Source organism: Rhinolophus hipposideros (assembly GCF_964194185.1).
Source record: "Rhinolophus hipposideros genome assembly, chromosome: 8".
NCBI lineage: Eukaryota > Metazoa > Chordata > Mammalia > Chiroptera > Rhinolophidae > Rhinolophus > Rhinolophus hipposideros.
Genome location: NC_138054.1, coordinates 39,884,389 through 39,907,453, shown reverse-complemented (window position 1 = coordinate 39,907,453; position 23,065 = coordinate 39,884,389). Strand labels below are relative to the sequence as shown.

General features: G+C 35.1%; 1 protein-coding gene across 1 annotated transcript in view; it reads left to right on the top strand.

Annotated features, from left to right (window-relative positions):
• Window positions 1-8,741: 8,741 nt before the first annotated feature.
• Window positions 8,742-23,065, top strand: part of ACADM (acyl-CoA dehydrogenase medium chain) — a 30,369-nt gene continuing 16,045 nt past the window's right edge. The window contains exons 1-8 of the mRNA XM_081056928.1: window positions 8,742-9,195; window positions 10,561-10,648; window positions 12,877-12,974; window positions 13,074-13,143; window positions 13,838-13,938; window positions 14,565-14,645; window positions 17,510-17,640; window positions 20,006-20,114. Of these exons, the coding sequence (XP_080913054.1) occupies window positions 9,166-9,195; window positions 10,561-10,648; window positions 12,877-12,974; window positions 13,074-13,143; window positions 13,838-13,938; window positions 14,565-14,645; window positions 17,510-17,640; window positions 20,006-20,114 (708 nt within the window). The 5' untranslated portion in view covers window positions 8,742-9,165. The remainder of the gene's footprint in view (window positions 9,196-10,560; window positions 10,649-12,876; window positions 12,975-13,073; window positions 13,144-13,837; window positions 13,939-14,564; window positions 14,646-17,509; window positions 17,641-20,005; window positions 20,115-23,065) is intronic.

The following is a 23,065-nucleotide window of genomic DNA, read 5'->3' as shown; positions in this document are numbered from 1 at the left end:
ACTAGATAGATATATGCAAAGAACAAAAAAAAACACCAAAATTGGAGCACCTTCTGACACCATATACAAGAGTAAACTCAAAATAAATTAAAGACTTAAATGTAAGACCTGAAACCATAAAACTCCTTGAGGAAAACATAGGCAATAAACTCTCTGACGTTGCTCTTAGTCATATATTTTTCTGACCTATCTCCTGGGGCAAGGGAAACAAAAGAGAAAATAAACAAAAGGGACTATATCAAACTAAAAAGGTTTTGCACAGCAAACAAAATCATCAATAAAAGGAAAAGACAGACTACTGAATGTGAGAAGATTTTGTCAATGATTCATCTGATAAGGGGTTAATATCCAAAATTTATAAGGAACTCATACAACTCAACACCAAAAAAAACACAACAAACAATCAAATTGAAAAATGCACAGAGAACCTGAATAGCCATTTCTCCAAAGAGGACATAGAGATGGCCACTAGACACATGAAAAGATGCTCAACAGCACTAATCCTCAGAGAAATGAAAAAAAAAACCCACAATGAGATATCACCTCACACCTGTCAGGATGGCTATCATCATTAAATCAACAAACACGTGTTGGTGAGGATGTGGAGAAAAGGGAACTTGGACACTGTGGTATCGCAATTTGGTGGGACCACTTATGGAAAATGGTTTGGAGGACCTGAAAAACTAAAAATAAAACTACCTTATGACTCAGCAATTCCACTTCTGGGTATTCATCCGAAGAAATCCAAAACCACTAATTTGAAAAGATATATGCACCCCTATGTTCATTGCAGCACTATTTACAATAGCCGACATATGGAAGCAACCCAAGTGTCCATCAGTAGATGACTAGATAAGAAAGATGTGGTACATATATGTTAATACAATGTAATATTACTCTACCATAAAAAAAGAATAAAATCTTACCATTTGCAACGTCATGGATGGACCTATAGGGTGTTGTGCTGAGTGAAGTAAATCAGATTGAGAAAGACAAATACACATACTTATATGTGGAATACAAAGAACAAAATAAACGAACAAACAAAACAGAGACAGACTCATAGATACAGAGAATAAACTGATGGTTGCCAGAGGGAAGGGGGATTGGTGAACTGGGTGAAAAGGTGAAGGGATTAAGAAATACAAATTGGTAGTTACAGAATAGTCATGGGGATAAAGTACAGCACAGAGAATATAGTCGATAATGTTGCAACAATGTAGAGTGCCAGGTGAGTACTAGACTAATCAAGTTGATTGCTGCATCAATTATATAGGTACATGTCTAAGCACTATGCTGTCCACTTAAAACTAATATAAAATAATACTGAATGTCCATTGTAATTGAAAACAACTCATTTAAAAAAGAATCAGCTTTTGATTTTGTTGATTCTATTGTTTACTTCTACATTAATTTCTGCTGTTATCTCTATAGGATCTTTTTACTTTATTTGGGTTTACTTTGTTCTTTTTTTTTTAGCTTTTTGAATTGAATGCTTCACTTATTTTTGGTCTTTACAAATGTATTTAAAATAGTAAATTTCCTCTGAATTTTGCCAGATTTTAATATGTGGTCTGTTGTTGAAAAGTTCAAGTATTTTGTTTTGATTTCTTCTTTAACTGACAAGTCATTTGAGTCCATACTACCCAAATCTCATGATTGGCAATCATATAAGCCTCTTGTTATATCTCAGTTCCAACTTTCTGGAAAATGACTGCTTATATCTTTATGGTGCCTCCTGAGATCCCTTAAAGTAAATTTCATATTTGCTACCAATTCTATATGTTCAGGCAGACTATTCCAGACATACTTTCAAATTTTGTAGAGAATCTTTCCAGTCTTTTTCACATGATACAGTAACAGAAAACTGACCACATTTTTAGTATGTCTATATAGAAAATAATGTATAGAAAAATGGAACTATTTTAAACGTAGTTAACAACAAACTAACACAAGGTCCTTTTTGCTTTTAACTTGACAATCTTATGTCCTACAATTTCATTATGACAACTCTATCATTTTAAAATTGATTTGAAACCAGAAAAGTACACCATGTAAAGGGTTTCCAATTACATGATCTGGAGAACAGAAATATCAAGAGAAAGACATTACTGTAATGGAAAAATATCAAAAGGTTAGATAGATTAACACACACAAAAGTCCAACATGACCATTAATCAAAACAAGCAAATTAAGACAAGCCAAAATTTTCACCTATTAACTTGTCAAAGACTAAAAATAAGTGAGGTTGGGAAGAAATTGGTATTGATTAAATTTGGTAAATTATAGAGTATTTGACATGTAGTTGGTACATAGTAATTATTTAATAGATGTTTGCTATTGTTTGCTATTATTACTGTGAATGAGTTTTGTTATTTGACAAGGCTAGGGAATGTAGAACTGGTAAAACATTACTAGAGATTATATTAAAATTCTTTAAAATGTTTGACCCACAATGTCAAACAAAGTACATGAAGTACATTCCCTTTGACCCACAAAGTACATGAATTTTAGGAATATGTACCAAGGAAATAATTGACAAGTACATAGTGATGCAAGTTTAAAGATGGTTATTACATCCCTCAAAGAATTACATATTACAAACCATCTGGAGGTAGGATAATTGGGAGGGTGGTTAATGGTTTATTCCAGTTTTTCTTTCATTTTGATATAATTTTGGGGATTTTCATATAGTTCTAGAAGAGTATGTTTTGTCTGCTTCTAAATTTATTGGCATACTTTTTATAGCATTTTCATACAATATTTTAAAATCTACACTAAATCCATAGTTATATGTCTTACAATTTGTTATCTCTATCAGTCTTATCTTCTATCAGTCTTGCTAGAGGCTGATTTTATTACTCACTTTTCTTAAGAATCAGCTTTCGATTTTATTGATTCTCTTGCTCATTATCTATTACGTTAATGTCTGCTCTTGTACACAAAAGTTTATAGCAGCTTTATTTGTAATAGTCCCAAACTGGAAACAACTTAAATTTCCATCAACAAACTGTGGTATATCCAATGGAAGCTATTCGGCAGAATGAGACAAAATAGTGATACTCTAAATATGAACGAATCTCAAATTGTGATAAAGGAAACAAGCCAGCCGAGAGAGTACATACTGTATGATTCTGTGTATACAAAATTCTAGTAAATACAAATTGATCTACAATCACAGATAAAAGATGAGTGGTTGTCTGAGAACAGCAACGAAAAGAAGGATGGATTACAAAGGGGCCTGAGGAAACTCTGGATTGACAGAAATTTTTGTGATCTTTATTGTGGTGACGGTTTCATAGGTGTATACATATGTCAAAAATGATCAAATTGTACAATTTAAATATGTGCAGTTGTGCATCAAGTATACCTTAATAAAACTATTAAATAAAAGCCAAAAAGCATAGAAACAGATGAGTTTACAGAATGAGAACGTAACTGGGCACAATTTAGCTTGATTAGTACAGCTCCCTGGAAAAAGAAAAAGAAATGAGTTTCTAGTTTTCCTGGTTACTTGGAACAAAGACCTGTTCAACCTCTTTCGAGGAGTTTTTGTATAAAGATACAACTGGACTCTTACGAGAATTCCAAGGACAAGGTACCTAAGTACAACAGGGCCTAATGAGAATTGAAACTGGAAGGCAGGTCTTGGAAACAACTAAACTGTTACTGTTTGAAGAAGTAGGTTTTTATTTTTCTCTTTCCTGGTGATTTTGTTTTTCTCTACTCGTTTTCTCTGTTCTTCTCTACGCATAAGCTTTAAATGTTCATGGTTTCTGTTCCTCTATAACTTTTAACTTCCACATGACCATCCTGCGCTAATTGGTGGGCTGCCAGTTACCCACCACCAACAAATAACTCTTTCTCTGTTTCTTTGATTCAGATTCCCAACACAGGCAATCTGATTGCCTAAATTAATCTTTCGGTGCCATGCCATTAGTAAAATGTGCTGATCAGCTCATGAACTGACTTTCCTTAGGTCACAGTGCCCATCCCTTGGTCCAAAAAGCTGTGGGCAAGAGGCAAGAAGGTTCACACCTAGTTCAAAACACAAATGCTTTGGAGAGCACAAACTCTAGGCAGGGCAGAATCCCACAGGAGGTAAGAGGAGAGCAGCCAGGGCTTGACATCTCTAGTAGATTAAGTTCATGCTGAAATTAAGTCATGAACCAGGTACCCACAGGTAGCCCGTCATCACCTTATATGACCAGGGTATGCAGACTTTGGGTCAAAGTAAGAATTCTATTTCTATTTCTGCTTGAAGTGAGTTATTTTCAATTTCTTTTAGAATCTTCCCAGAATAGTTCCATCCCTCTAGTTCTGGATTGTGCTCCACTCTTTGGATCCAAAAGGACATTTCCTGTAGAGGTAACAGTTACTAAGCACTATCCATAATTGGAACCATACTCATCATCCTTTCATCAGTTCCCAGGAAATCTGCCCTTGTCCTTAACTAGTTTCTCTCTTTTCTGGCTAGATGAATGTATACTAGACAGTGAAGACTGGTCTTATCCTTTGGTGAATCTCAGCTCCTTTACCTATGGTGATCCAAACTAGAATCTTATTTTATACTTTGATCTTATTTGGGAAAAACTGACCACTTCAAATTTCTGAGCCTGCAAGTTTAAGAAAAGATCCAGTGTGACTACATTCAATGAGGTTCACCTAAAAATGATTATACAGACGAATCCTTCACATATAAAAGAGGTCTTGAAGACAGAAGGATTAGTTGCTGGAATCTAGAGCCAAATAGCTATATATAGTGCTTAAAGTGGGATCAACATTTATTAAGTATGACCTTTGTTCTAAAAATAGAAGAGTTACTGAAAGAGAAACTCATTTTTCATTGCCAGGGTTCACAAAGCCTTAAGTAACTAACTCCCAGAGGCATGGCAGAGGTATAATCATAAATTCCTCTCCTATGAAATAATTTTTCATAATACCAATGTAGTGTGCCTGGCTGTATTACTATGTCTAGGGAAAACAGAACAAGAGTACTATTTGAACATGGAAGAGAAAAAAAATCAGGTACCAAAAATGTCAACGTTGTTTTGTATAAAATATGTCAGCTTATAATTACAATTTTATCATCATTTTTCCCATTTAACTGACAGAAAAAAATATGGATGCTACCGAGAGTTTTGTACTTAGTTTAAAGTCACTTTATCTCAAACTACAGTTACTATACTTAATAATTTCAATATCTACAGAGATGATCCTACCATTAAGCTAGCCTCTCAGTTCTTTGACTCCCTTTCCTCTAATAACCTTGTTCTCTGCTCTGCTTTAACTACTTACTCCCATGATGATACTCTAAAGTCTAGACCTCATCTTTACTATAACTGTACTCCTCCATCTGACTGCTACCCTCTTTTCAGCTCATTCTTTCCAATAGTGGAGTTCCATTAATTTTTCAAAGTCACTAGGCATGTCAATGCATTGAACCTACCACCCCTGCACTGTCCCTCATCCTTTCATATCCTCACTCCCAGAAAGGTTGAGGAAAGAGGAAATAGTCTATACTCACACGATTTCTCACTTTCCTCTTTCCTCAAATTTCCAACATTTCTTCACTCTTTGCTAATAACCTTACTTACTATTTTATTGAGAAACAGAAATCAGAAGAAAATCTTTAAGTACTCCCTCATCACATCTATCAAACAACTGTCATCTGAACTCATAAACTCTTATCCAATACTCATTTTTTCATTGCCAGCGTTCACAAAGCCTTAAGTAACGCCACTCCTAGAGGCGTGGCAAAGATATAATCATAAATTCTTCTCCCATGAAATCATTTTTCATAATAACAAGGTAGTGTGCCTGGCTGTATTACTATTTCTAGGGAAAACAGAACAAGAGTACTATTTGAAAAGGAATGGAAGAGAAAAAAATCAGGTACATGCTACAATCTTCTCCTACATGCTATATGCTACAATCTCCTCAGGAATGTAAGCATACATATAATTTTTTTTTCTTTTAACTCCAAAGGATTCTCAGATCTACCTTAAGTTTATTTGAGGGCCCAGGTTAAGAACCACTAACCAAAAGAATGGCCTGTCTTTACGTCATATTCCCATGAGTTAAAAAGAAGTGGTAAGAGACAAAGGAACACTGGGGAGATATTTATTTCCCCTAAAAATGGGATAAGTTTTATGGAACAGTGCTCAATTAAAAAGGTATTATTGGGGCCCGCCCGGTGGCTCAGGCGGTTAGAGCTCCATGCTCCTAACTCCGAGGCTGCCAGTTCGATTCCCACATGGGCCAGTGGGCTCTCAACCACCAGGGTGCCAGTTCAATTCCTCAAGTCCCGCAAGGAATGGTGGGCTTTGCCCTGTGCAACTAAAATTGAACACGGCACCTTGAGCTGAGCTGCCTCCCTCCTGGAGGGCTCAGTTGGTTGGAGAGCAGGCTCTCAACCACAAGGGTACCAGTTCAATTCCTCAAGTCCTGCAAGGGATGGTGGGCAGCGCCCCCTGCAACTAAGATTGAACAGGGCACCTTGAGCTGAGCTGCCGCTGAGCTCCCGGATGGCTCAGTTGGTTGGAGCCCGTCCTCTCAACCACAAGGTTGCCGGTTTGACTCCTGCAAGGGATGGTGGGCTGTGCCCCCTGCAACTAGCAACGGCAACTGGACCTCTACAACTAAGATTGAAAGGACAACAACTTGACTTAGAAAAAAGTCCTGGAAGTACACACTGTTCCCCAATAAAGTCCTGTACCCCTTCCCCAATAAAAAAAAAAAATCTTTAAAAAAAAGGTATTTATTGAGAGCTAATTCTATGTCTACCACCGGGCAAAATTTAAGAGAGTGTTTGGAATGATGTTAAATATTAATCACCCTATAAATTGCTTCTTACAAAGGCAAAAATATACCTTTACCATGGAAAAAACTGCCTGTCAGCACCTTAATCAAATTATTGAATTTATCATCACTAACGATGGTACAAGCCTGACATTAAACACCTCCTAATGTGATATAACATAAATTATACAGTATGACTTAAGAAGTATCCTTGCCAAATATATTTAATTTCAACTAATCAAGCATGTAGTAACTTGCAGTTTATGGAAAATACAAGTTCTAGTAGAAAAAATAAATAAAATTATAAAACTCAGAATTAGGGTATTCTTTAGGACAACTGGCGTGGTTTCTTCACAAAAAAATCAAAACTACTAGGGCGGAGCGGGTGGGGAGAGTAAAGGGATTAGATTAAAAATTGTAGGTTAAAAGAGACTAAAGAAAAATCCAACTGCAATAGGCAATCATTGATAGGATCCTGGTTAAAAAACAAACTACAGTAAGTCTTTGCTTAACGTTGTTGATAGGCTCTGCAACTTTAATTGAAATGATGTATAACAAAACCAATTTTGCCACAGGTCAACTGATATAAAAAAGAGTTAAATTCCTATGGCATCTTATCATCAATGTTATAACAAAAGTACATTATTCGAGGACACTGATGTACATACAAAAGACATTTTGGGGACAACGGAGGAAATCTAAATATTGACTGTATATTACATCATATTAGAGAATATTTGTTAATTTTTCTTAGGTATGATAAAGGCTTTGTGGTTATGTAGGACAATGTCTTCACAGAAGATGTATACAACTGAAGTAGAGGTGAAGTGTCTTAATGTCCACAACTTATGGTTCTGACAAAAACAAAACAAACAAAAACAACCATACACACACAAACATATAAATAAAACAAATATGACAAATAACAACATTGTTAAAATCCAGGTGATGTGCATATGAGTGATTCTGTACTTTCTGTTCATCGTTTGTTTAAAATGTTTAGAATAAGAAATTGGTAAAAAGAAGCCATGCACAGCCATGTTTAATAGTTCATTTTGTGTTTTACATACCTCTTTGAAGGCTTTCTTGCTGATTGCAGGGTAGAGTTCTCTTTTCCTAATTTCCCTGGTACTTTTACTATGAATTTAGCACTAAACATTCTGCCTTTTACCCAGTGTGAATAAATACTTTACGAATTCCCAGAGGACAAAATGGAAGGTTCTTGTAACGGAGTAAGATAATAGGACATAGGAATTAAACAGCTAAATTACAACTAGATTATGGACGGCCCTTACTGGGCAAAAAAGATTGTTAAACTAGTAACAAGATTTAGGGGTGAGTGATGAGTGCCCAAAGTAGGATGGTAGCAAGAAAAATGAAAAGACCTGGGGATTATTGGCAACATTTACATTCCTGCTTTTATTAGCTTTCACGAAGAGCTATTCAAGCCTGGACAGCTTTACAAATCCCCGAGCTTTGTAACATCACAGTTATCCTCTCAGAACTCGGTCTAATTGGAAGAGAGAGTGGCTTTAAGCAGAATTCTTCAGACATACATTCACTTCTAATATTCATTCGCTGAGCTAGGAGATTTATTACAGCTAGGCTCATTTTGCACCCTTATTTACAAGGACACTGTCCACATCCGCACTTGGGCAGTAATAAATGGCCTTGGTAATAGTAAATAGCCTTGGTAATATTTGGAAAGGTTGTATTTACCTAAGTGATTAAATTCCCCTTTCAATTTTCCGAAGCACCAAACATCCTTTCACTTTAGGTGCAGCGTTTGAGAGTAAAGTGTACTTTGGATCTTTATGGCAGAAACGGTTTGTGTTTGAGATTTGTCCGTGTGAAGGTCAAGTTGGACGCTCAGGGAAACCTCCAGAGGCCTCGCCCTTTCACCCAGATTCCCGGCCAGCCCCGCCCGCTCCCCCTTACCCGCCCCTGCGGGCCGCTGCTCGGCGGCCAGGCGGCTTCCTTCTCCAAGCCGCCGTCAGCCTCAGCTTCCCCCAGGAGGGTGCTACGTCTGAACTCAGAACCAGATGGAAGCGAAGTCTTTTCGGGGACTGCCCCTCGGGACATGTCAGGCCCCAGCCGTGCGTTCCACCCCTTCCCAAGGTCGCGAGGACAGCGCAGGCGAGGTCACCAAGCGAACGTGCGTTCGGCTAAGCCGCGCACTCATCCCCTTTCACCCTTGTGCCTTTACACCTTCTCTGTGGGCTCCTCTGCCCTTTCCTGGCCCCGCCCACGGCTATCTCGGTGGGCGGGGCCAGGCGGGGGCAGACCCTCTCGCGCCCCGCGGAGCCCTGCAGTTTCCGTTCTGCGCCGTACGGGAGAGTGAGTAGCCCACGACCACGAGTCAACATGGCAGCGTTGTGTAGGCGCAGCTGCGGGGTGAGTGGGCCAGCAGGGCTGGGTGGGGCTGGGGAGTGTGGGGATGTTTACGGAGTGGGGCGGGAGCGGAAAGCAGGGAGCGGGGATGGTCGGGACCCGTGGGAAGCCGTGCTGACGCAGGGGCCTCGGTCGAGGTGCCGTGGCCCTCCGAACCCTGCGGTGGCTGCGGGCGGGGATTGCGGACCTCGGCCTGGCTTGCACGCGCGCCCCCTCATCTCTCGGTGAGACCTGTCTCTGCATTGGGCGGAGTCTCAGAACCACGGCCGTGTTTTTGCTGAACAGGCATAATATCTCTCCGAGAAAACGTTGTCTACCCGCTTTTTAAACCCAGCCCAAGAAGGAAGTCTTAGAGTAATGTCATTCTGCAACTGATGTATACTAGAAAGTGCAGAATTCAGAGAACCTTATCTTGGGTGCCTGCGGAGTCACTACTTTTGAAAAGGAAAATGGAGCCGCTGCTCCTTGGGATACTTAATACCGCATGTTTATTGCGCTTTTGGTTTTGCAAGATGGAGGCTCCTTACCGTTACATACGTTTAAAAAAAAAAAGTTTGTCTATATATTCTAGTGTTGTGTCGCACAGATTCTAAATTGTCTTAAATATTGATGCATTGTCACAAGACTGCCATTTACATGTCATTTATAACTGAGTTAAGAAAGTTATGTCCTTGACCAAAAAAGTAGCAGTTTTAGAATTGAGAGTAATTCTAATAGATTGTTGCCCCATATTTTGTCATTGCTGTATAAGTTAATGGGCCCTGAAGGCAGAAATTTGAAAGAATGCTTATAGACAACAGCAGAAAATGGCATATGGAAAATGGAAAATAGAATATGGTTTTAGGCTAATTTGTTCTGTAAATACAGTGAGGTATTTTAGAAAATGAGATCTTCCTTGTGGGAGATAATGGGAGACATAAGTGTGAGGCTCACAGAGACGGGTATAAAAGTTGGTGGACAATGTAGTTCGTTCACGAAGCACAATACCATCCTGTCTTTGCCCCACACCTCCAATCCTCAGTCACAAATGCTTCAGAGCCTGTAGGTCAGATTTCCAGAGCAGTGGTCCTAAGTCTACTGCTATCCCTTACTATTTGCCTTGGAAACAAGTCATTTTTGTAGTGCAAATACTGATTAGTTTTATTTTCATTGCTTTTAGAAAATATATCTTTATGATAGGTGTTTAAATATTTTGTAATTGGCTTATTTAATTTAGAAATTAAATTAGAGTCGAAGGCGTTTAAGTAATGTCTTAAAAAATAAGCTCTTGAATAAGGTCAGACAAGTTGCTGTACTCCTAATTGTCAGTATTCCCTTATTTAATGTTTAACTTAATCAAATTTATTTTATTAATACTGTTTTTTACAGGTCCTGAGAAGTCTTTCTCGTTTTGACTGGAGAGCACAACATACAAAAGCTGCACTACAACAGGATACACGATTGGGATTTAGTTTTGGTATATGTTTTGTCTGTCTTTTGACTTTGTATATATGCAGCTCTGTGTATGAGTTTGTCTGGAATATGTTTACCAACAAACTTAGTAATTTGTCAGTGAACAGACTCAATCACCATCCACACAGATTTGTCTTAGTCACCCTTGTTCTTTCTGATCTCATTTTTTTCTTCAGCACAATTACCTTACACGTAGATCTATATTAGCAGCATACATATATATTCCTACCCTTCTTTCTAAGTATGTATCCCAAAATAAACAACTGATTTATTGATACATCTGAATTGTCTTCAACTAAGAAATTTGAATGCAACAGATACTTCTTACATACTTATTAGGTAAACAATGCCAGGTGCCTGCTAATAAGCTGAGGACTGTTTTGGCCATAATACATCAGAACTGCAGTTTTGGTGCAAGTAGATGTTCTGTCATCAGGGAGCCATGTGGTGTTGGAGGGGAAAGGAATATGATTTTCCTTCTCCTCTCTTTAAAATGAAGACCCTGGGCAAGAAATTTGAAATATTGATTTCATGAATGAAATAAGAAATTTTAGGAAGATAAGGATGCTAAAATAGAGATTTTGCCTCCTAAAATACTTCCTGCTTCAAAATTGTTACCTTTCCTCTACTTAAAAACCCCTTTTGCCAGTTCAGTTGGTTTCAGAAAATAATTAAAAGGCAACTGAGATAATTAACTCAGACCCAGGTACAAATGACAAATTCAGAGCTCTCCAGAGTTACTGTTTTTTATGTTATTTTTGGATTGTTAGCTTCTTTATAAAGATTTTTTAAATAGAATTAAATGAACATTTTCAAGAAATATGAGGACAGCAGTTTGGGGCACTGGATCTCTTAATTCCTTATTCAGATTAGCATAGATTTAGTGTGATTACTATCTTGTTTCAATTTGTCACATACTGATTCATACTCACTTGTAAGAGACTGGAGGGAGAAATTTACGGTGGTTTGCTGAGTGACAGAGGATTATTAGATAGAAGTATTTAGGAAGGAGATTGTGAAACTCAAGGAATAGTGGTAACGCCTATGACTAGTTTCAGAGGATTTATTTGAAGATTAAATTATATATGTAAAGTTCCTAGCGCATAGTGTTTGGACCTACGTAGGTTCTCAATAATTGATACATAATAGATCCCTGCCTTACTTACCCTTTCCCCACCCATAACCTTGATATGGAATGGCCCAGTTTTCAAAGTAAAGCAGAGAACACTGAACTGAAGTTAAGTATAGTATTTCTACTGCTAATTCATTGTAAGTCTATGGGGCTATAATTTCCTCAGTTGGGCTTTTGTTTCCTTATCTATCAAATGAAATTTGATTTTAGGCTATTCAATTCAACATCAACATTCTAATGCCTTACAATATAATAATAATATATCTCACATCCCTATAAAAATTATTACTATAGTCTTTAAACATTCTTGCTCATTCTTACATCTGTGCTTTTGCTCTCATTCTTCTTGCCCAAAGTACCCTATACCTCTTTTAAATTTTACTTGTCCTTTGAGGTTGGAAGCAACCACATTAAAACCCTGTGATAATATGGAAAAATGCAGTAGTCATTGGCCCCTGTCCTCAGTCTAGCCATCATATTTATTTCATTAATATTATAATAACACAACACCATATTTTACGTTGTTGAACTGTTTGGACACCACTTATTGCCTTTTAGCAGAGAAACCTTCCCACTACTTTTACCAGTTGCTTTTTGCTAATTTATAAACTAAAAATTGTGAGTTTATAGCAGGAGTGAAATTGAAATTATGGTATTGATTTCTTATGTGATATTTTGCAACAAGTTTTATTGGTTCATGCGCACTGAGCATAGCCCATCTCCCTAGTTAGATTGATTTTTGAGATCAGGACATGTCTTAGTTTCATTTCAGTGTTAGTAAACATTTGATAAATCTGCTTAGGAACAAGTTGTAAGTTAAAAAAAAAATTTGACCTCACCAAGTGGAAGAGAAAAGCTCAAGTTTGTTATCTATTACTTATTTGTAAAAGCTAGAAATCTTAACACTAGCTCCTTTGTCGTAGATTTATTTATATTATACAGTGAAATCTTGCTTATTTCGAAAGCACATGGTAGTCTTTGAGTTTTAGGTTTATAGAGGGTTAAAATCTCTACTATAAATCTCTACATACTGATCCCATAGGATTTTTTCCCTCAAGTCATTGTCCTATTTTAATGTTTTTGAAATAACTTTCCCATAGAAATCACTGAACAGCAGAAAGAATTTCAAGCTACTGCTCGTAAATTTGCCAGGGAAGAAATAATCCCAGTTGCTGCAGAATATGATAAAACTGGCGAGGTAGGTATACACGTTTAATGCAAGAAAAATCTACATTTTTTACAAGACTATATAATTGAAGTATCTAGATTTTAAATATAACTGGCTTTTTTCTTTTAGTACCCTGTCCCCCTAATTAAAAGAGCCTGGGAACTTGGTTTAATGAATACACACATTCCAGAGCATTGTGGTAAGCTTTCTTCACATTTTAAATCCTAGAATGCATATGAACAAGAAAAATTGTGAAACGCAATCATTCCTTAAAATATTTGTGGCCGTTAAATAATGGCTTTCCGGGTGGCCGGTTAGCTCAGTCAGTTAGAGCATGGTGCTGATAACACCAAGGTTGTCGGTTCAGTCTCCTCATGGGCCACTGTGAGCTGCGTCCTCCTTAAAAAAAAAATTAATAATAAATAAATAATGACTTTCACCTTTGTCTCTCTGTTCAGACTTCAGTATTTGCTGCTTTTAGAAGCCTTGTAGTCAACACTTAGAGGCATTTTTTTCTTCTTTATAACAGGTTCCAATCTTAACTCGATCCTAAATCTTGGTACTCTCTTTCTAGAGTTGGTCAATTTTTTGCATTTTAATTGTACCTTTGACTTTACATTTTATTAAGACTTTTTTTTTTTCTCTGTGAGGTTTTCATTCCTTTCCTCAGGTCAAAGGGTCAAAGTTTTCGAGTTTAGTCAAGTTACAAATAGCAAGATAATTTTTGGAAATTTTTAAAACTTATGTTAGAGAAGTATAATTTGTTATTGTGCTAGCCAACATACATTTTTGGTTTCTTGGGTTATAGATATTGGAAATAATTAAAATAGTTCACTTTTATTTCAATTGAAATGTACTACATATTGTGCTCTTAAAACATTTTGACATTGTAGGAGGTCTTGGACTTGGAACTTTTGATTCCTGTTTAATTACTGAAGAATTGGCTTATGGGTGTACAGGAGTTCAGACTGCTATTGAAGCAAATTCTTTGGGGGTAAGTTACTTAAAAAATTAAATGCCTAACTAAGCTGTTCATGAGACACTACTTCTAGGTTAGTTGGTGGGACACAGTTTTCATTAAAAAGGAACACAGGATTCTACAGTGAAGCCTGGATTTCTTATTCCAAGAGCTGATTGTTCTGACCTTATGTCTAGTATTTGGAGTCTTACTTGTCCTCGTGGGGAAACTGGAATACTTTGGCTGCTGCTTCAGTGGCAATTATTAGGTAAGAGCAAGGCCAAAAACGAGCATTCAGGAGAAGGACCTAGATGGCTTGCTGCCACTGCTGGTAGTGTTGAAATGTAGTGAGCAATTTTTAGGTAGCCTGATCATACATATATTATTTATCTTAAATTTAACTCTTTATTTGTGCATTTTACTACAGTAGAGTTTTACATATTATATACCAAGTCTCATATAACTTAATTTTATGAAATTACTTGGATTTACAGATTTATTTCCTCACTGCTTTAGCTCTCTAACTTAGAGTTAGAATAAAGACCAATTGCTTAGACTCACCCTTTGGGGGGAAAAGGGTTCCCTTTTTAAAAACTATAGTATCTTTGAATTTACATACCTAATAAAAATATCTTGTTTGTAATGTCACTATTCTTTGGTAGCAAATGCCTGTTATTATTGCTGGAAATGATCAACAGCAGAAGAAGTATTTGGGGAGGATGACTGAGGAGCCATTGATGTGTGTGAGTATGTGCAGCTGCTACTTTATTTCACATTTAAAGAAGGGAACCAGGGGTGCTGTTTCTCCCTTTTCAATGTATGTATAGATTGGACAAGAGCACATTAAGACAAAAGTAAGCAACATATTTAGGTATAATAATGTTTCTGGGATGCCAAGAAAATGTCATAATAATCCTCTTGCGTGTGTCTATTTATGATGTTTCTGTGGTGCCAGAAAAGTGTCCTAATAATCCCCTAACTTATTCCAGAAGAGAAATACCTACTTCACGGAGCATTCTGCGGTTCAGGAACTGAGTGGTTGTGTCAGGTTCAGATTGAATGTATGACAGTGGGTGTTTGAACTAGTAGTCTTTTGAACTAATAAATTAATGTGACTGAAAAGATAGCAATTTATTTGTTCAATGAATGATTTAGGGAGAATATTTGTAGATTTTATTTAATTCCCTAAGAGCTACTCAACAAATGTTTAAATTGGATATTTAAAAAAAGATATTTTTATACATATATACACACACATACTGAGACTATACTCTGAAAGTGTTTTTACTTAAGGATTTTTACTTTTTTTTTATTAGTCAAACAGATTTTAATCTAGGGTGTGACTGTGATGCCAAAATAGAGTAAATTATTAGTTTTGATCTAATCGTGAGAATCGTGAGAAAGAGTAGAAAGTAATGCTTGAAAATAAATGTTTTTATTTAAGTTATCTAAGTTACCTAAATTTTGGGCAAACTGCTTAATAAAGACATTTATACGTATTTCCTAGTTAATTGGTAATTTTTTTCAGCAAATGAGAGTTTATTAGACTAATTCTCAGTATTGTCTAAAAATTGTGTGGAACATCTAGATTCTTTTCCTATAACATACATAATATTAGAAATAGGCTAAAAAATTGTAGCACAGAGATACTTAGGAAAACCTGCCTTAATGCATTGACAAGAATATTTGTAATTATCTTATTAGTTATCATATTATACATATAGATATTTCTAAAATATTAGTCTCTAAAAGCAGTTCAGGTATTTTAAACATTTCCTTGGCAGTTTTGATATTAATACCTCATTTGTTTGATATTAATACCTCAGTATATGTAAAAATACATTCATTATAGTCCCTAAGTTATTCTAACTTCTGAATCAATAAAAGTTTAATGTACATTTTCTACCTTAAAATGAAAATTGTCAAAAGGTATAAGTTTTGATTAACTTACACTAGGATTCAGTTAATTGTTTAACTCCCAATAAATATTTAAGAAATTATATTACATATAATACTGTTTTATTTAAACTTTTTAAAAAATAACATTTTTAAACTTTTCTGATTATAAAAATAGTATAGAAGATTTACAAAGGTATGAAGAACAAAAACAGCGGTAATCCTTCAGATATGAAGTTAACTGGTATTACTGCATTATTGTATTCTCTAGCAGATTTTTAATATATACAAATGGGGTCATATTATATATGATCAACAATTGGGATCATATTATATATGCAGTTTTATATCCTTTTTAACACGAGCATTTTCTTATGTTCTATTTCTTTTTAAATACTGTGATATTTATTATTGTATAATATGCTAACTGATGTACCATAAATTATTTCACTATTCCCTATTGTTGAATATTTAAATTTTTAGAGTTTTCTTTTAAAAACAATGTCATGGTAAAACAAATTTTCTTTCAAGATTCTTCCATGTTTTATTCTTTGACTTTTTTTTTACATTAAGTTTATTGAGGTGACAATGGTTAGCAGAATTACATAGGTTTCAAGTATGCATATCTAAGTTTTACTTATTACTATTTGTTTCACCCTCTTTACCATTCATTACCTCTCACCCTCCTATAGGTCTAAATAATCATTTCTACATTAGAAATGTACACTGTGTACACTATTACTTTTGAATAAAAATTAACTGTTAAGGTTTCTCTCTTCTTTGAACTGTAAGTACCTGAAGGGCAAGGACTTGTGTCTTTGGGCCTTGTATCCACAATACCTGTCACTCAATAAATGTGAATGAACTTTAACTACCTAATGCTTACCTTCCACCACCCCTTTTATCCATCTGCTTACATCTTGTCACTAATGTTTAAGAGCGAAAAAGTCTCCCCTCTTTCCACCAGATAAAATTTTAACTTTTTTATGTGATACAACGGGTTCTTTGTCATCTATTTCCTTCCTTTCTTTCCAGAATCATTTCCTACCATTCCCTTACATGCAGAGGGTTTGCATATTAATAGAACTCCGGTACTTTTATATTACAAACACTGGATAACCCTGCTTCTTATTTTGGTATCATTGCATATGTTATTCTGCCTGGAATACACATTTCTTCTTTTCCCTACCCCCAAAGAACTCCTTTTTCTTTTTGAGACTTAATTTAAACGTCACTTCTGAAGCTTTCTTTGCCTGACACCCTAAAGTTAAGCTAGTTTCTTGAGCTTATTGTGTATGACTTTAATACTTAGATATATAACTACCATATAATACTCATCTCCATTGTTACATTGTGAAAATCTTGCAGTCTTTCATCTCTGGTTTTTCCATCATTTAGTTCATAACCTGGTACATAGTAGATACTACTCAGTAAATGTTTGAATGAATGAGTACATGTGAAATTGAATTTAACTTGATTGAAGATATCTAACATAATTTTTGATATGGCTTGTTAGTATCCTACGTCTAATTTAAATTATAAATTAAATGTTTTTACCTTTGAGCAGTTCATTTGATTCTCCAAGAAAATTTTTTGGGGTATTTTTAAATATATAAAATATTAGCTTAAAAAATAAAATATACTCCTGATTCTATGTTCATAATTTAATACTTAACATTTATTTTTTTTCTCTTGTTTCCATATATTCCAGGCCTACTGTGTAACAGAACCTGGAGCAGGCTCTGATGTAGCTGGTATAAAGACCAAAGCAGAAAAAAAAGGAGATGAGTATATTATTAATGGTCAGAAGATGTGGATAACCAATGGAGGAAAAGCAAATTGGTATGTTGTTTTTTTAAAAAAATCTCTGTATAGTACTTCTTAATTCATATTCAGAATCTCTCCTTTATCCTTTCTTTTAGTATGAAACCGCCATAATGAAATTTTATTCATGGAAGGTCCATAAAAAATTATAAATAGTTCAGTGATTTCCAAAACTAGTTTTTAGCCCTGAACTATTTCTTCAGATTAGTTCTCAGAAGTTAAATTTACAAAATAAAATAAAACAAAAACATCTGCTGTGGTTGAATCTGATTAGGAAGGCTACTTGGCTTACTATCTCTTCTCTCCACACCCTACACCAGCTACTCCTTGGAACCATTCCTCTAAGCAGTAAGCAATGGCTGTCTTAAGACTCAGACTATCTTGTAGAGAAGACAGAATTTTACTTTAATACTATCTAAAAGTTCCAAATTTACATGTCCAAAAATAATGACAAAAAGCTCAACAAAGGTCATAAAATCACTTATATGAATCTAAAATACTGAAGAAAAACATATTTGATAGCATTGTTTCAGGGGGGAGGAGAAAGATGAAGAAAGTTTATTTAGTAAGTAACTATAGGTTCAATAGGAATCAACCGTGTGATGTATCTGCCTTTAACAGGTTAATGTGATATCTTGCTGAAGTGATAGAAGTATTAACTCAACAAGGAGGGGAAATGGTAACAGTTCTGGGCAACACATTGTAAGACATGCATTGACAAAGTGAATAAATTCAGAAGCACGTAAGTGTTCTGCATTGAGGAGGAGCCTAGAAAACATGTCCTGTGAAGAGTAAAGGAATTAGGTTTGGTTATTTTGGAAGAATTTTGAAAGTTTTGAGGCAACGTCAGGAAGAAGAGTAAGCTTGCACATTTGCTTCAGGAAGCCAGTTTAGAGTTAATGGGTGAAACTTAGAAAAATGTAGGCTGTAGCTCAACATAAGGACAGGCTTTCCAGTAGTGCTGTCTAGTGCCTATTAAGTTGTCATGGAAAATAACGTGTTTACCCATCACTATTGGTGGACTTCTAAAAGAAGTCTAGAAGTCACTATAAAGACTTCTAGAAGAAGGACTTTCTGGTGATTGGAATAAGGAACTAAGTGGGCTCTCTTTCCTCATCTGCAAAAATTCCAATTCAATATATTTGTGTGCTTTGCAGTCCCATTTTCTGACAAGCAACGCATTATTCCTGGGAATGCATCCACATTTGTTTTGTATTAAACATATCTGTCAATCCTTTTATGAGTGTCCAGGATTATGGATATCATTATCTTTCTGTGAGACATCATAATATCAGCAAGTAATAAAAAAATGAAGAAATGATTAAAATTTAAAGTTGAAGGAAATCTAACAATGCAATTAGAAGTTTTTATAATTTTAAGAAATTATTAAGTATTACTCTTTGTGTAAAAAGACAAATTCAGTAATATATAAAACCAGAAAACAATTTTTACTATTTTTTTGCTATTACTAAGTAAAACTGGAGAGTGAATGAATAATTTATTAGTTTTAAACACAGAAAATAAATTTAAGGAATTTTTAGAAAATTTTCCTATACCCCAAGGTGTTTAGAATAAGGGTTATATAGGTATGTGGATATTTTGCCTTTTTCCTCATGTTTCATTTAAAAATATTTCTGCATAATTCTTTTGGAGGAAAAACCTAGCAAATATTCATGATCGTTCAGCTATAACAAAAGCACTGATTTTACTTCACAAAGGAGGATGGTAGTCAGAACATAGGGGTCTCTATCTCATATTACTCCTTTATAACTAGACAGCAGCCCTATTTGCCCTCCTTTTCCAGATAGCTGTCCTTTAAAGAATTAAACTAGTTTTGGGAAAGGAGAAGTGCCAGTTCCAACATGCACATACTTTTAAAAAAATATTATAGTATCTTTATGCAAGGAATTTAAACTTGTAACTCATAATGCCAAAAGAAGTTGAATACCATATTAAGTAGTCCGGGGTTGGGCGGCTGGATGGCTCAGCTGGTTAGAGTGCGAGTTCTCAACAGCAAGGTTGCTGGTTCAATTCCTACCTGGGATGGTGGTCTGCGCCCCGACTGGACTTGGAGCTGCGCCCTCCACAAGTAGATTGCAGAACGGTGACTTGGAGCTGATGAGCCCTGGAGAAACACACTGTTCCCCAATAATCCCCAATAAAATACAAAAGTAAAAAGAAGACTGGGGTTGAAATACTAGCTCTGTCACATCATAAGTATGTGACTTAGTCAAGCTTTTAAACTTCTCTGATTCTTCATTTCCTCATCTGAAAAAGGGGATAATAATAATTGGGATTGTTGGGAGGATTAGCTTAGATAGCAATCACCATGTGTTGTCTGCTAGTATCATAATCTTTATCGTTATGTATGTATATGTACTAGGTATTTTTTATTGGCTCGTTCCGATCCGGATCCTAAGGCTCCTGCTAGTAAAGCCTTCACTGGATTTATTGTGGAAGCAGACACCCCAGGAGTGCAGCCTGGAAGAAAGGTAAAATATATATTTATCAGTGATTAAGGCCTCAAATATTATTTTACCTATAAATTTCAAAATAACTATTACAGTTTACTTTATTGAAAATATTTTGTTTGTATTAAGTTGGAATAAAGTAGAGCTGTGTTTTAAAGTAGAGCTGAGTCTATATATTGCTGGAGACTTCAAGTTGAGAATCATTTCAAGGCGTTATTTGAAAGAGTGCCCATTCATGTTAGATATTTAAAAAGACTTTTCCACTCCTTTTCCTTTCTTACAGTAGTAACCTTTTGGGTAGGACAAGTGGCCTTATGCTCATTGATGTATTAAAACAATGTGACATAAATTGATTACCCAAGGTCATACAATACTAAAAATCTGTGCCTGAGAAGTGCCTTGAATGTGGAAAGGCAAGAAATATTTTATTTAAATAAGAAAAGGTAACTTAACATATTTAAAAAGTGTTGTAATCTGAATGTGTAGAAATAATTCAGCAGTAGCATTTAAAGTAGACTAAAACAAAAAGAATTTAAAATTTAACAAATAAAAAAAGGAAAGAAATGAAGTCATTAAAGCAGTCTTACTGAGAGCTCAGGAAGCATGATTTAAGATTATAACTGAGAATAGGAAGAGAAGAGTCAATTTTACAACTGTAAAACATTTTGCAAAATGAATTTGTATAAAAGAAAACTTAATGACTAAATGATGCCTATATCTAAGGCAAAGGCCGAATTATGGAATTTAATTGACAGTTACTAAAGGTTACATGAATGTGTTTACTTCCTCCCATATCAGGAACGTTCAGATATTATCTGGTCAAATATTAGATAGACTAGGGATGACATAACCTGAACCGGAATTTGAATTGGCCAAGTTATACAAACTTCTAAACCAGTCATGTATATTTGTGCAATCCTTGTTTAAAAGCCATCAGAATCTCTGTGCTGTAACCAAGCCTCTCTAAAACGGAAGCATGTTGCTAGAGTATGTGAGAGGGCTAACTTCTCTTTTAGGTCATAGAATATTAAAGGTGGAAGATAACCTACACATTATTTACTTCAATCTGTTTACTGAATATTGAAATTGAGATCCAAGTGAAATGATTTATTCAAGGTTACATACTTAGAGGCATAGTTGAGATCAGTACTAAGGTGTTCTAGGAACTTGCCCAATGTGGTTTCTGACACTGCATTAGTCTATGTTTTCTTTTAAGAGTAGATATTAAAGGTAGACTGCATTTTACAAATAAAACTATAATAAGGTTGTATATGAAAACATTTAAGTACTAAGAATGGTTGTGCTTCTTCTAAGTAATTGGTTTATTTTCATTTATATTTTATCCATGTTTCTTTTTTAAAGATGATTATTAGAAAACTCAGGGCCAAATTTATGGCCATTTCTAGAAAATGTAAAGGACCTAACAGCTTATACTTTTCTCAATAGTAAACCCACTTCTGATTTTATCTTGCTATATCTACTAGTCTCACTTTCTTTTTCCCCCAATTTTGTCACTTAATAAAAAAATCTCTAATTCAGTAAATATTTATTAAGTTCATACTACATGCTAGATACTATTCTAGGTATTGGGGAGAGTGAATGTTTCAAAACAGACATTAAATCCTTGCACTTGGGGAACTGACTTTCTAGTGAGAGACTGATTATTGTATATAAACTTCCTTAAATCTTTTTTTTTAGTTTCAGACACCTTTACAAATTTGATGTTTTTCAAATGTTTGTGGTTTAGAAATTATGTGGCTTAAAAGTCCAGGAAGCTTTTAAGTTTTAAATGTTCAGATGTTTGGGGTGAGTCTGAGAAACAGGATAAACAGTGTTTTCATAAACAGTTTTCTCACTATATCTGAATGAGGGTCTAAAGTACCAGAATTTATTGACTTATAAAGACAAAATAAAGAGATGTTGGTTTCTTTTGTGTCAAACTATACAGTATTGTCACCTTGTCTTCAAACCTGGAAGCAGACTGTTAACATTAAAGCATGCAAATTAAAGAATTCATTTACAGCTCTATGTTTTCATAGCCCCTTGCTTCTCACACTCCTTATTAAAAATGAGATAAAATTATTTTTTTTCCCTTAAGGAGAAGGATCACGATGTCTGCAACTTCCTCTCAAATAATTCAGCAAATAATGCTAATGGTTATATACATAACACAAGATAGAAATAAAGCAAAATGTTGACAATGAGTGAAGGGTATATGTAGGTATTCATTATTACTACTACATCGCTTCCTGTTGGTTTGAATATTTTCAAGGGAATGTAGCTACTTTGGCAGTTTCTTATAAAGTTAAACATTTACACCATACCTAGCACTCCTGGATATTTATCCAAGAAAAATGAAAAAATAAACAAATAAAAACCTGTACATGAATGCTTATAGCAGCTTTATAATTGTTAAAAACTTAGGGGTGGGGGGTGCCCATCAACTGGTAAATGGATAATGGATACTCAGCAGTAAAAGTGAGACACAGAAGGCTAATCTTATTCCACTTATATGACATTCTGGAAAAGGAAAAATTATATGGACAGAAATTAGATAAGCGGTTGCTTGGAGTTGGGAGTAGAGTAAGGAATTAACTAAAAATGGGTACAAGAGAACTTTTTAGGGTGCTAAAATATTCTGTATCTTGACTGTGGTGGTGGTTACACTTAAACATTTGTTGAAAGTATTAGAAATGTACGTGTAAAAAGGGTGAATTTTTCTGTATGTAAATTCTACCTCAGTTAACCTAATTTTAAGAGTTGAGAGAAAATAAATTCAACTTTTACCTAGTACATAACTTTATTAGCTAACTGTATTAGTTAAGCTAAAATTAAACATCCCAAATCAGATTGTTTCCTAAATGTTTTTCCAGACATTCATAATTAAAAAAAAAAAAAAAAAAAAGACAGCCTTCAATCATATAATGAAATTTGTCTTTACAGGTAATATGTACATGCAGACAAGTGTTGGT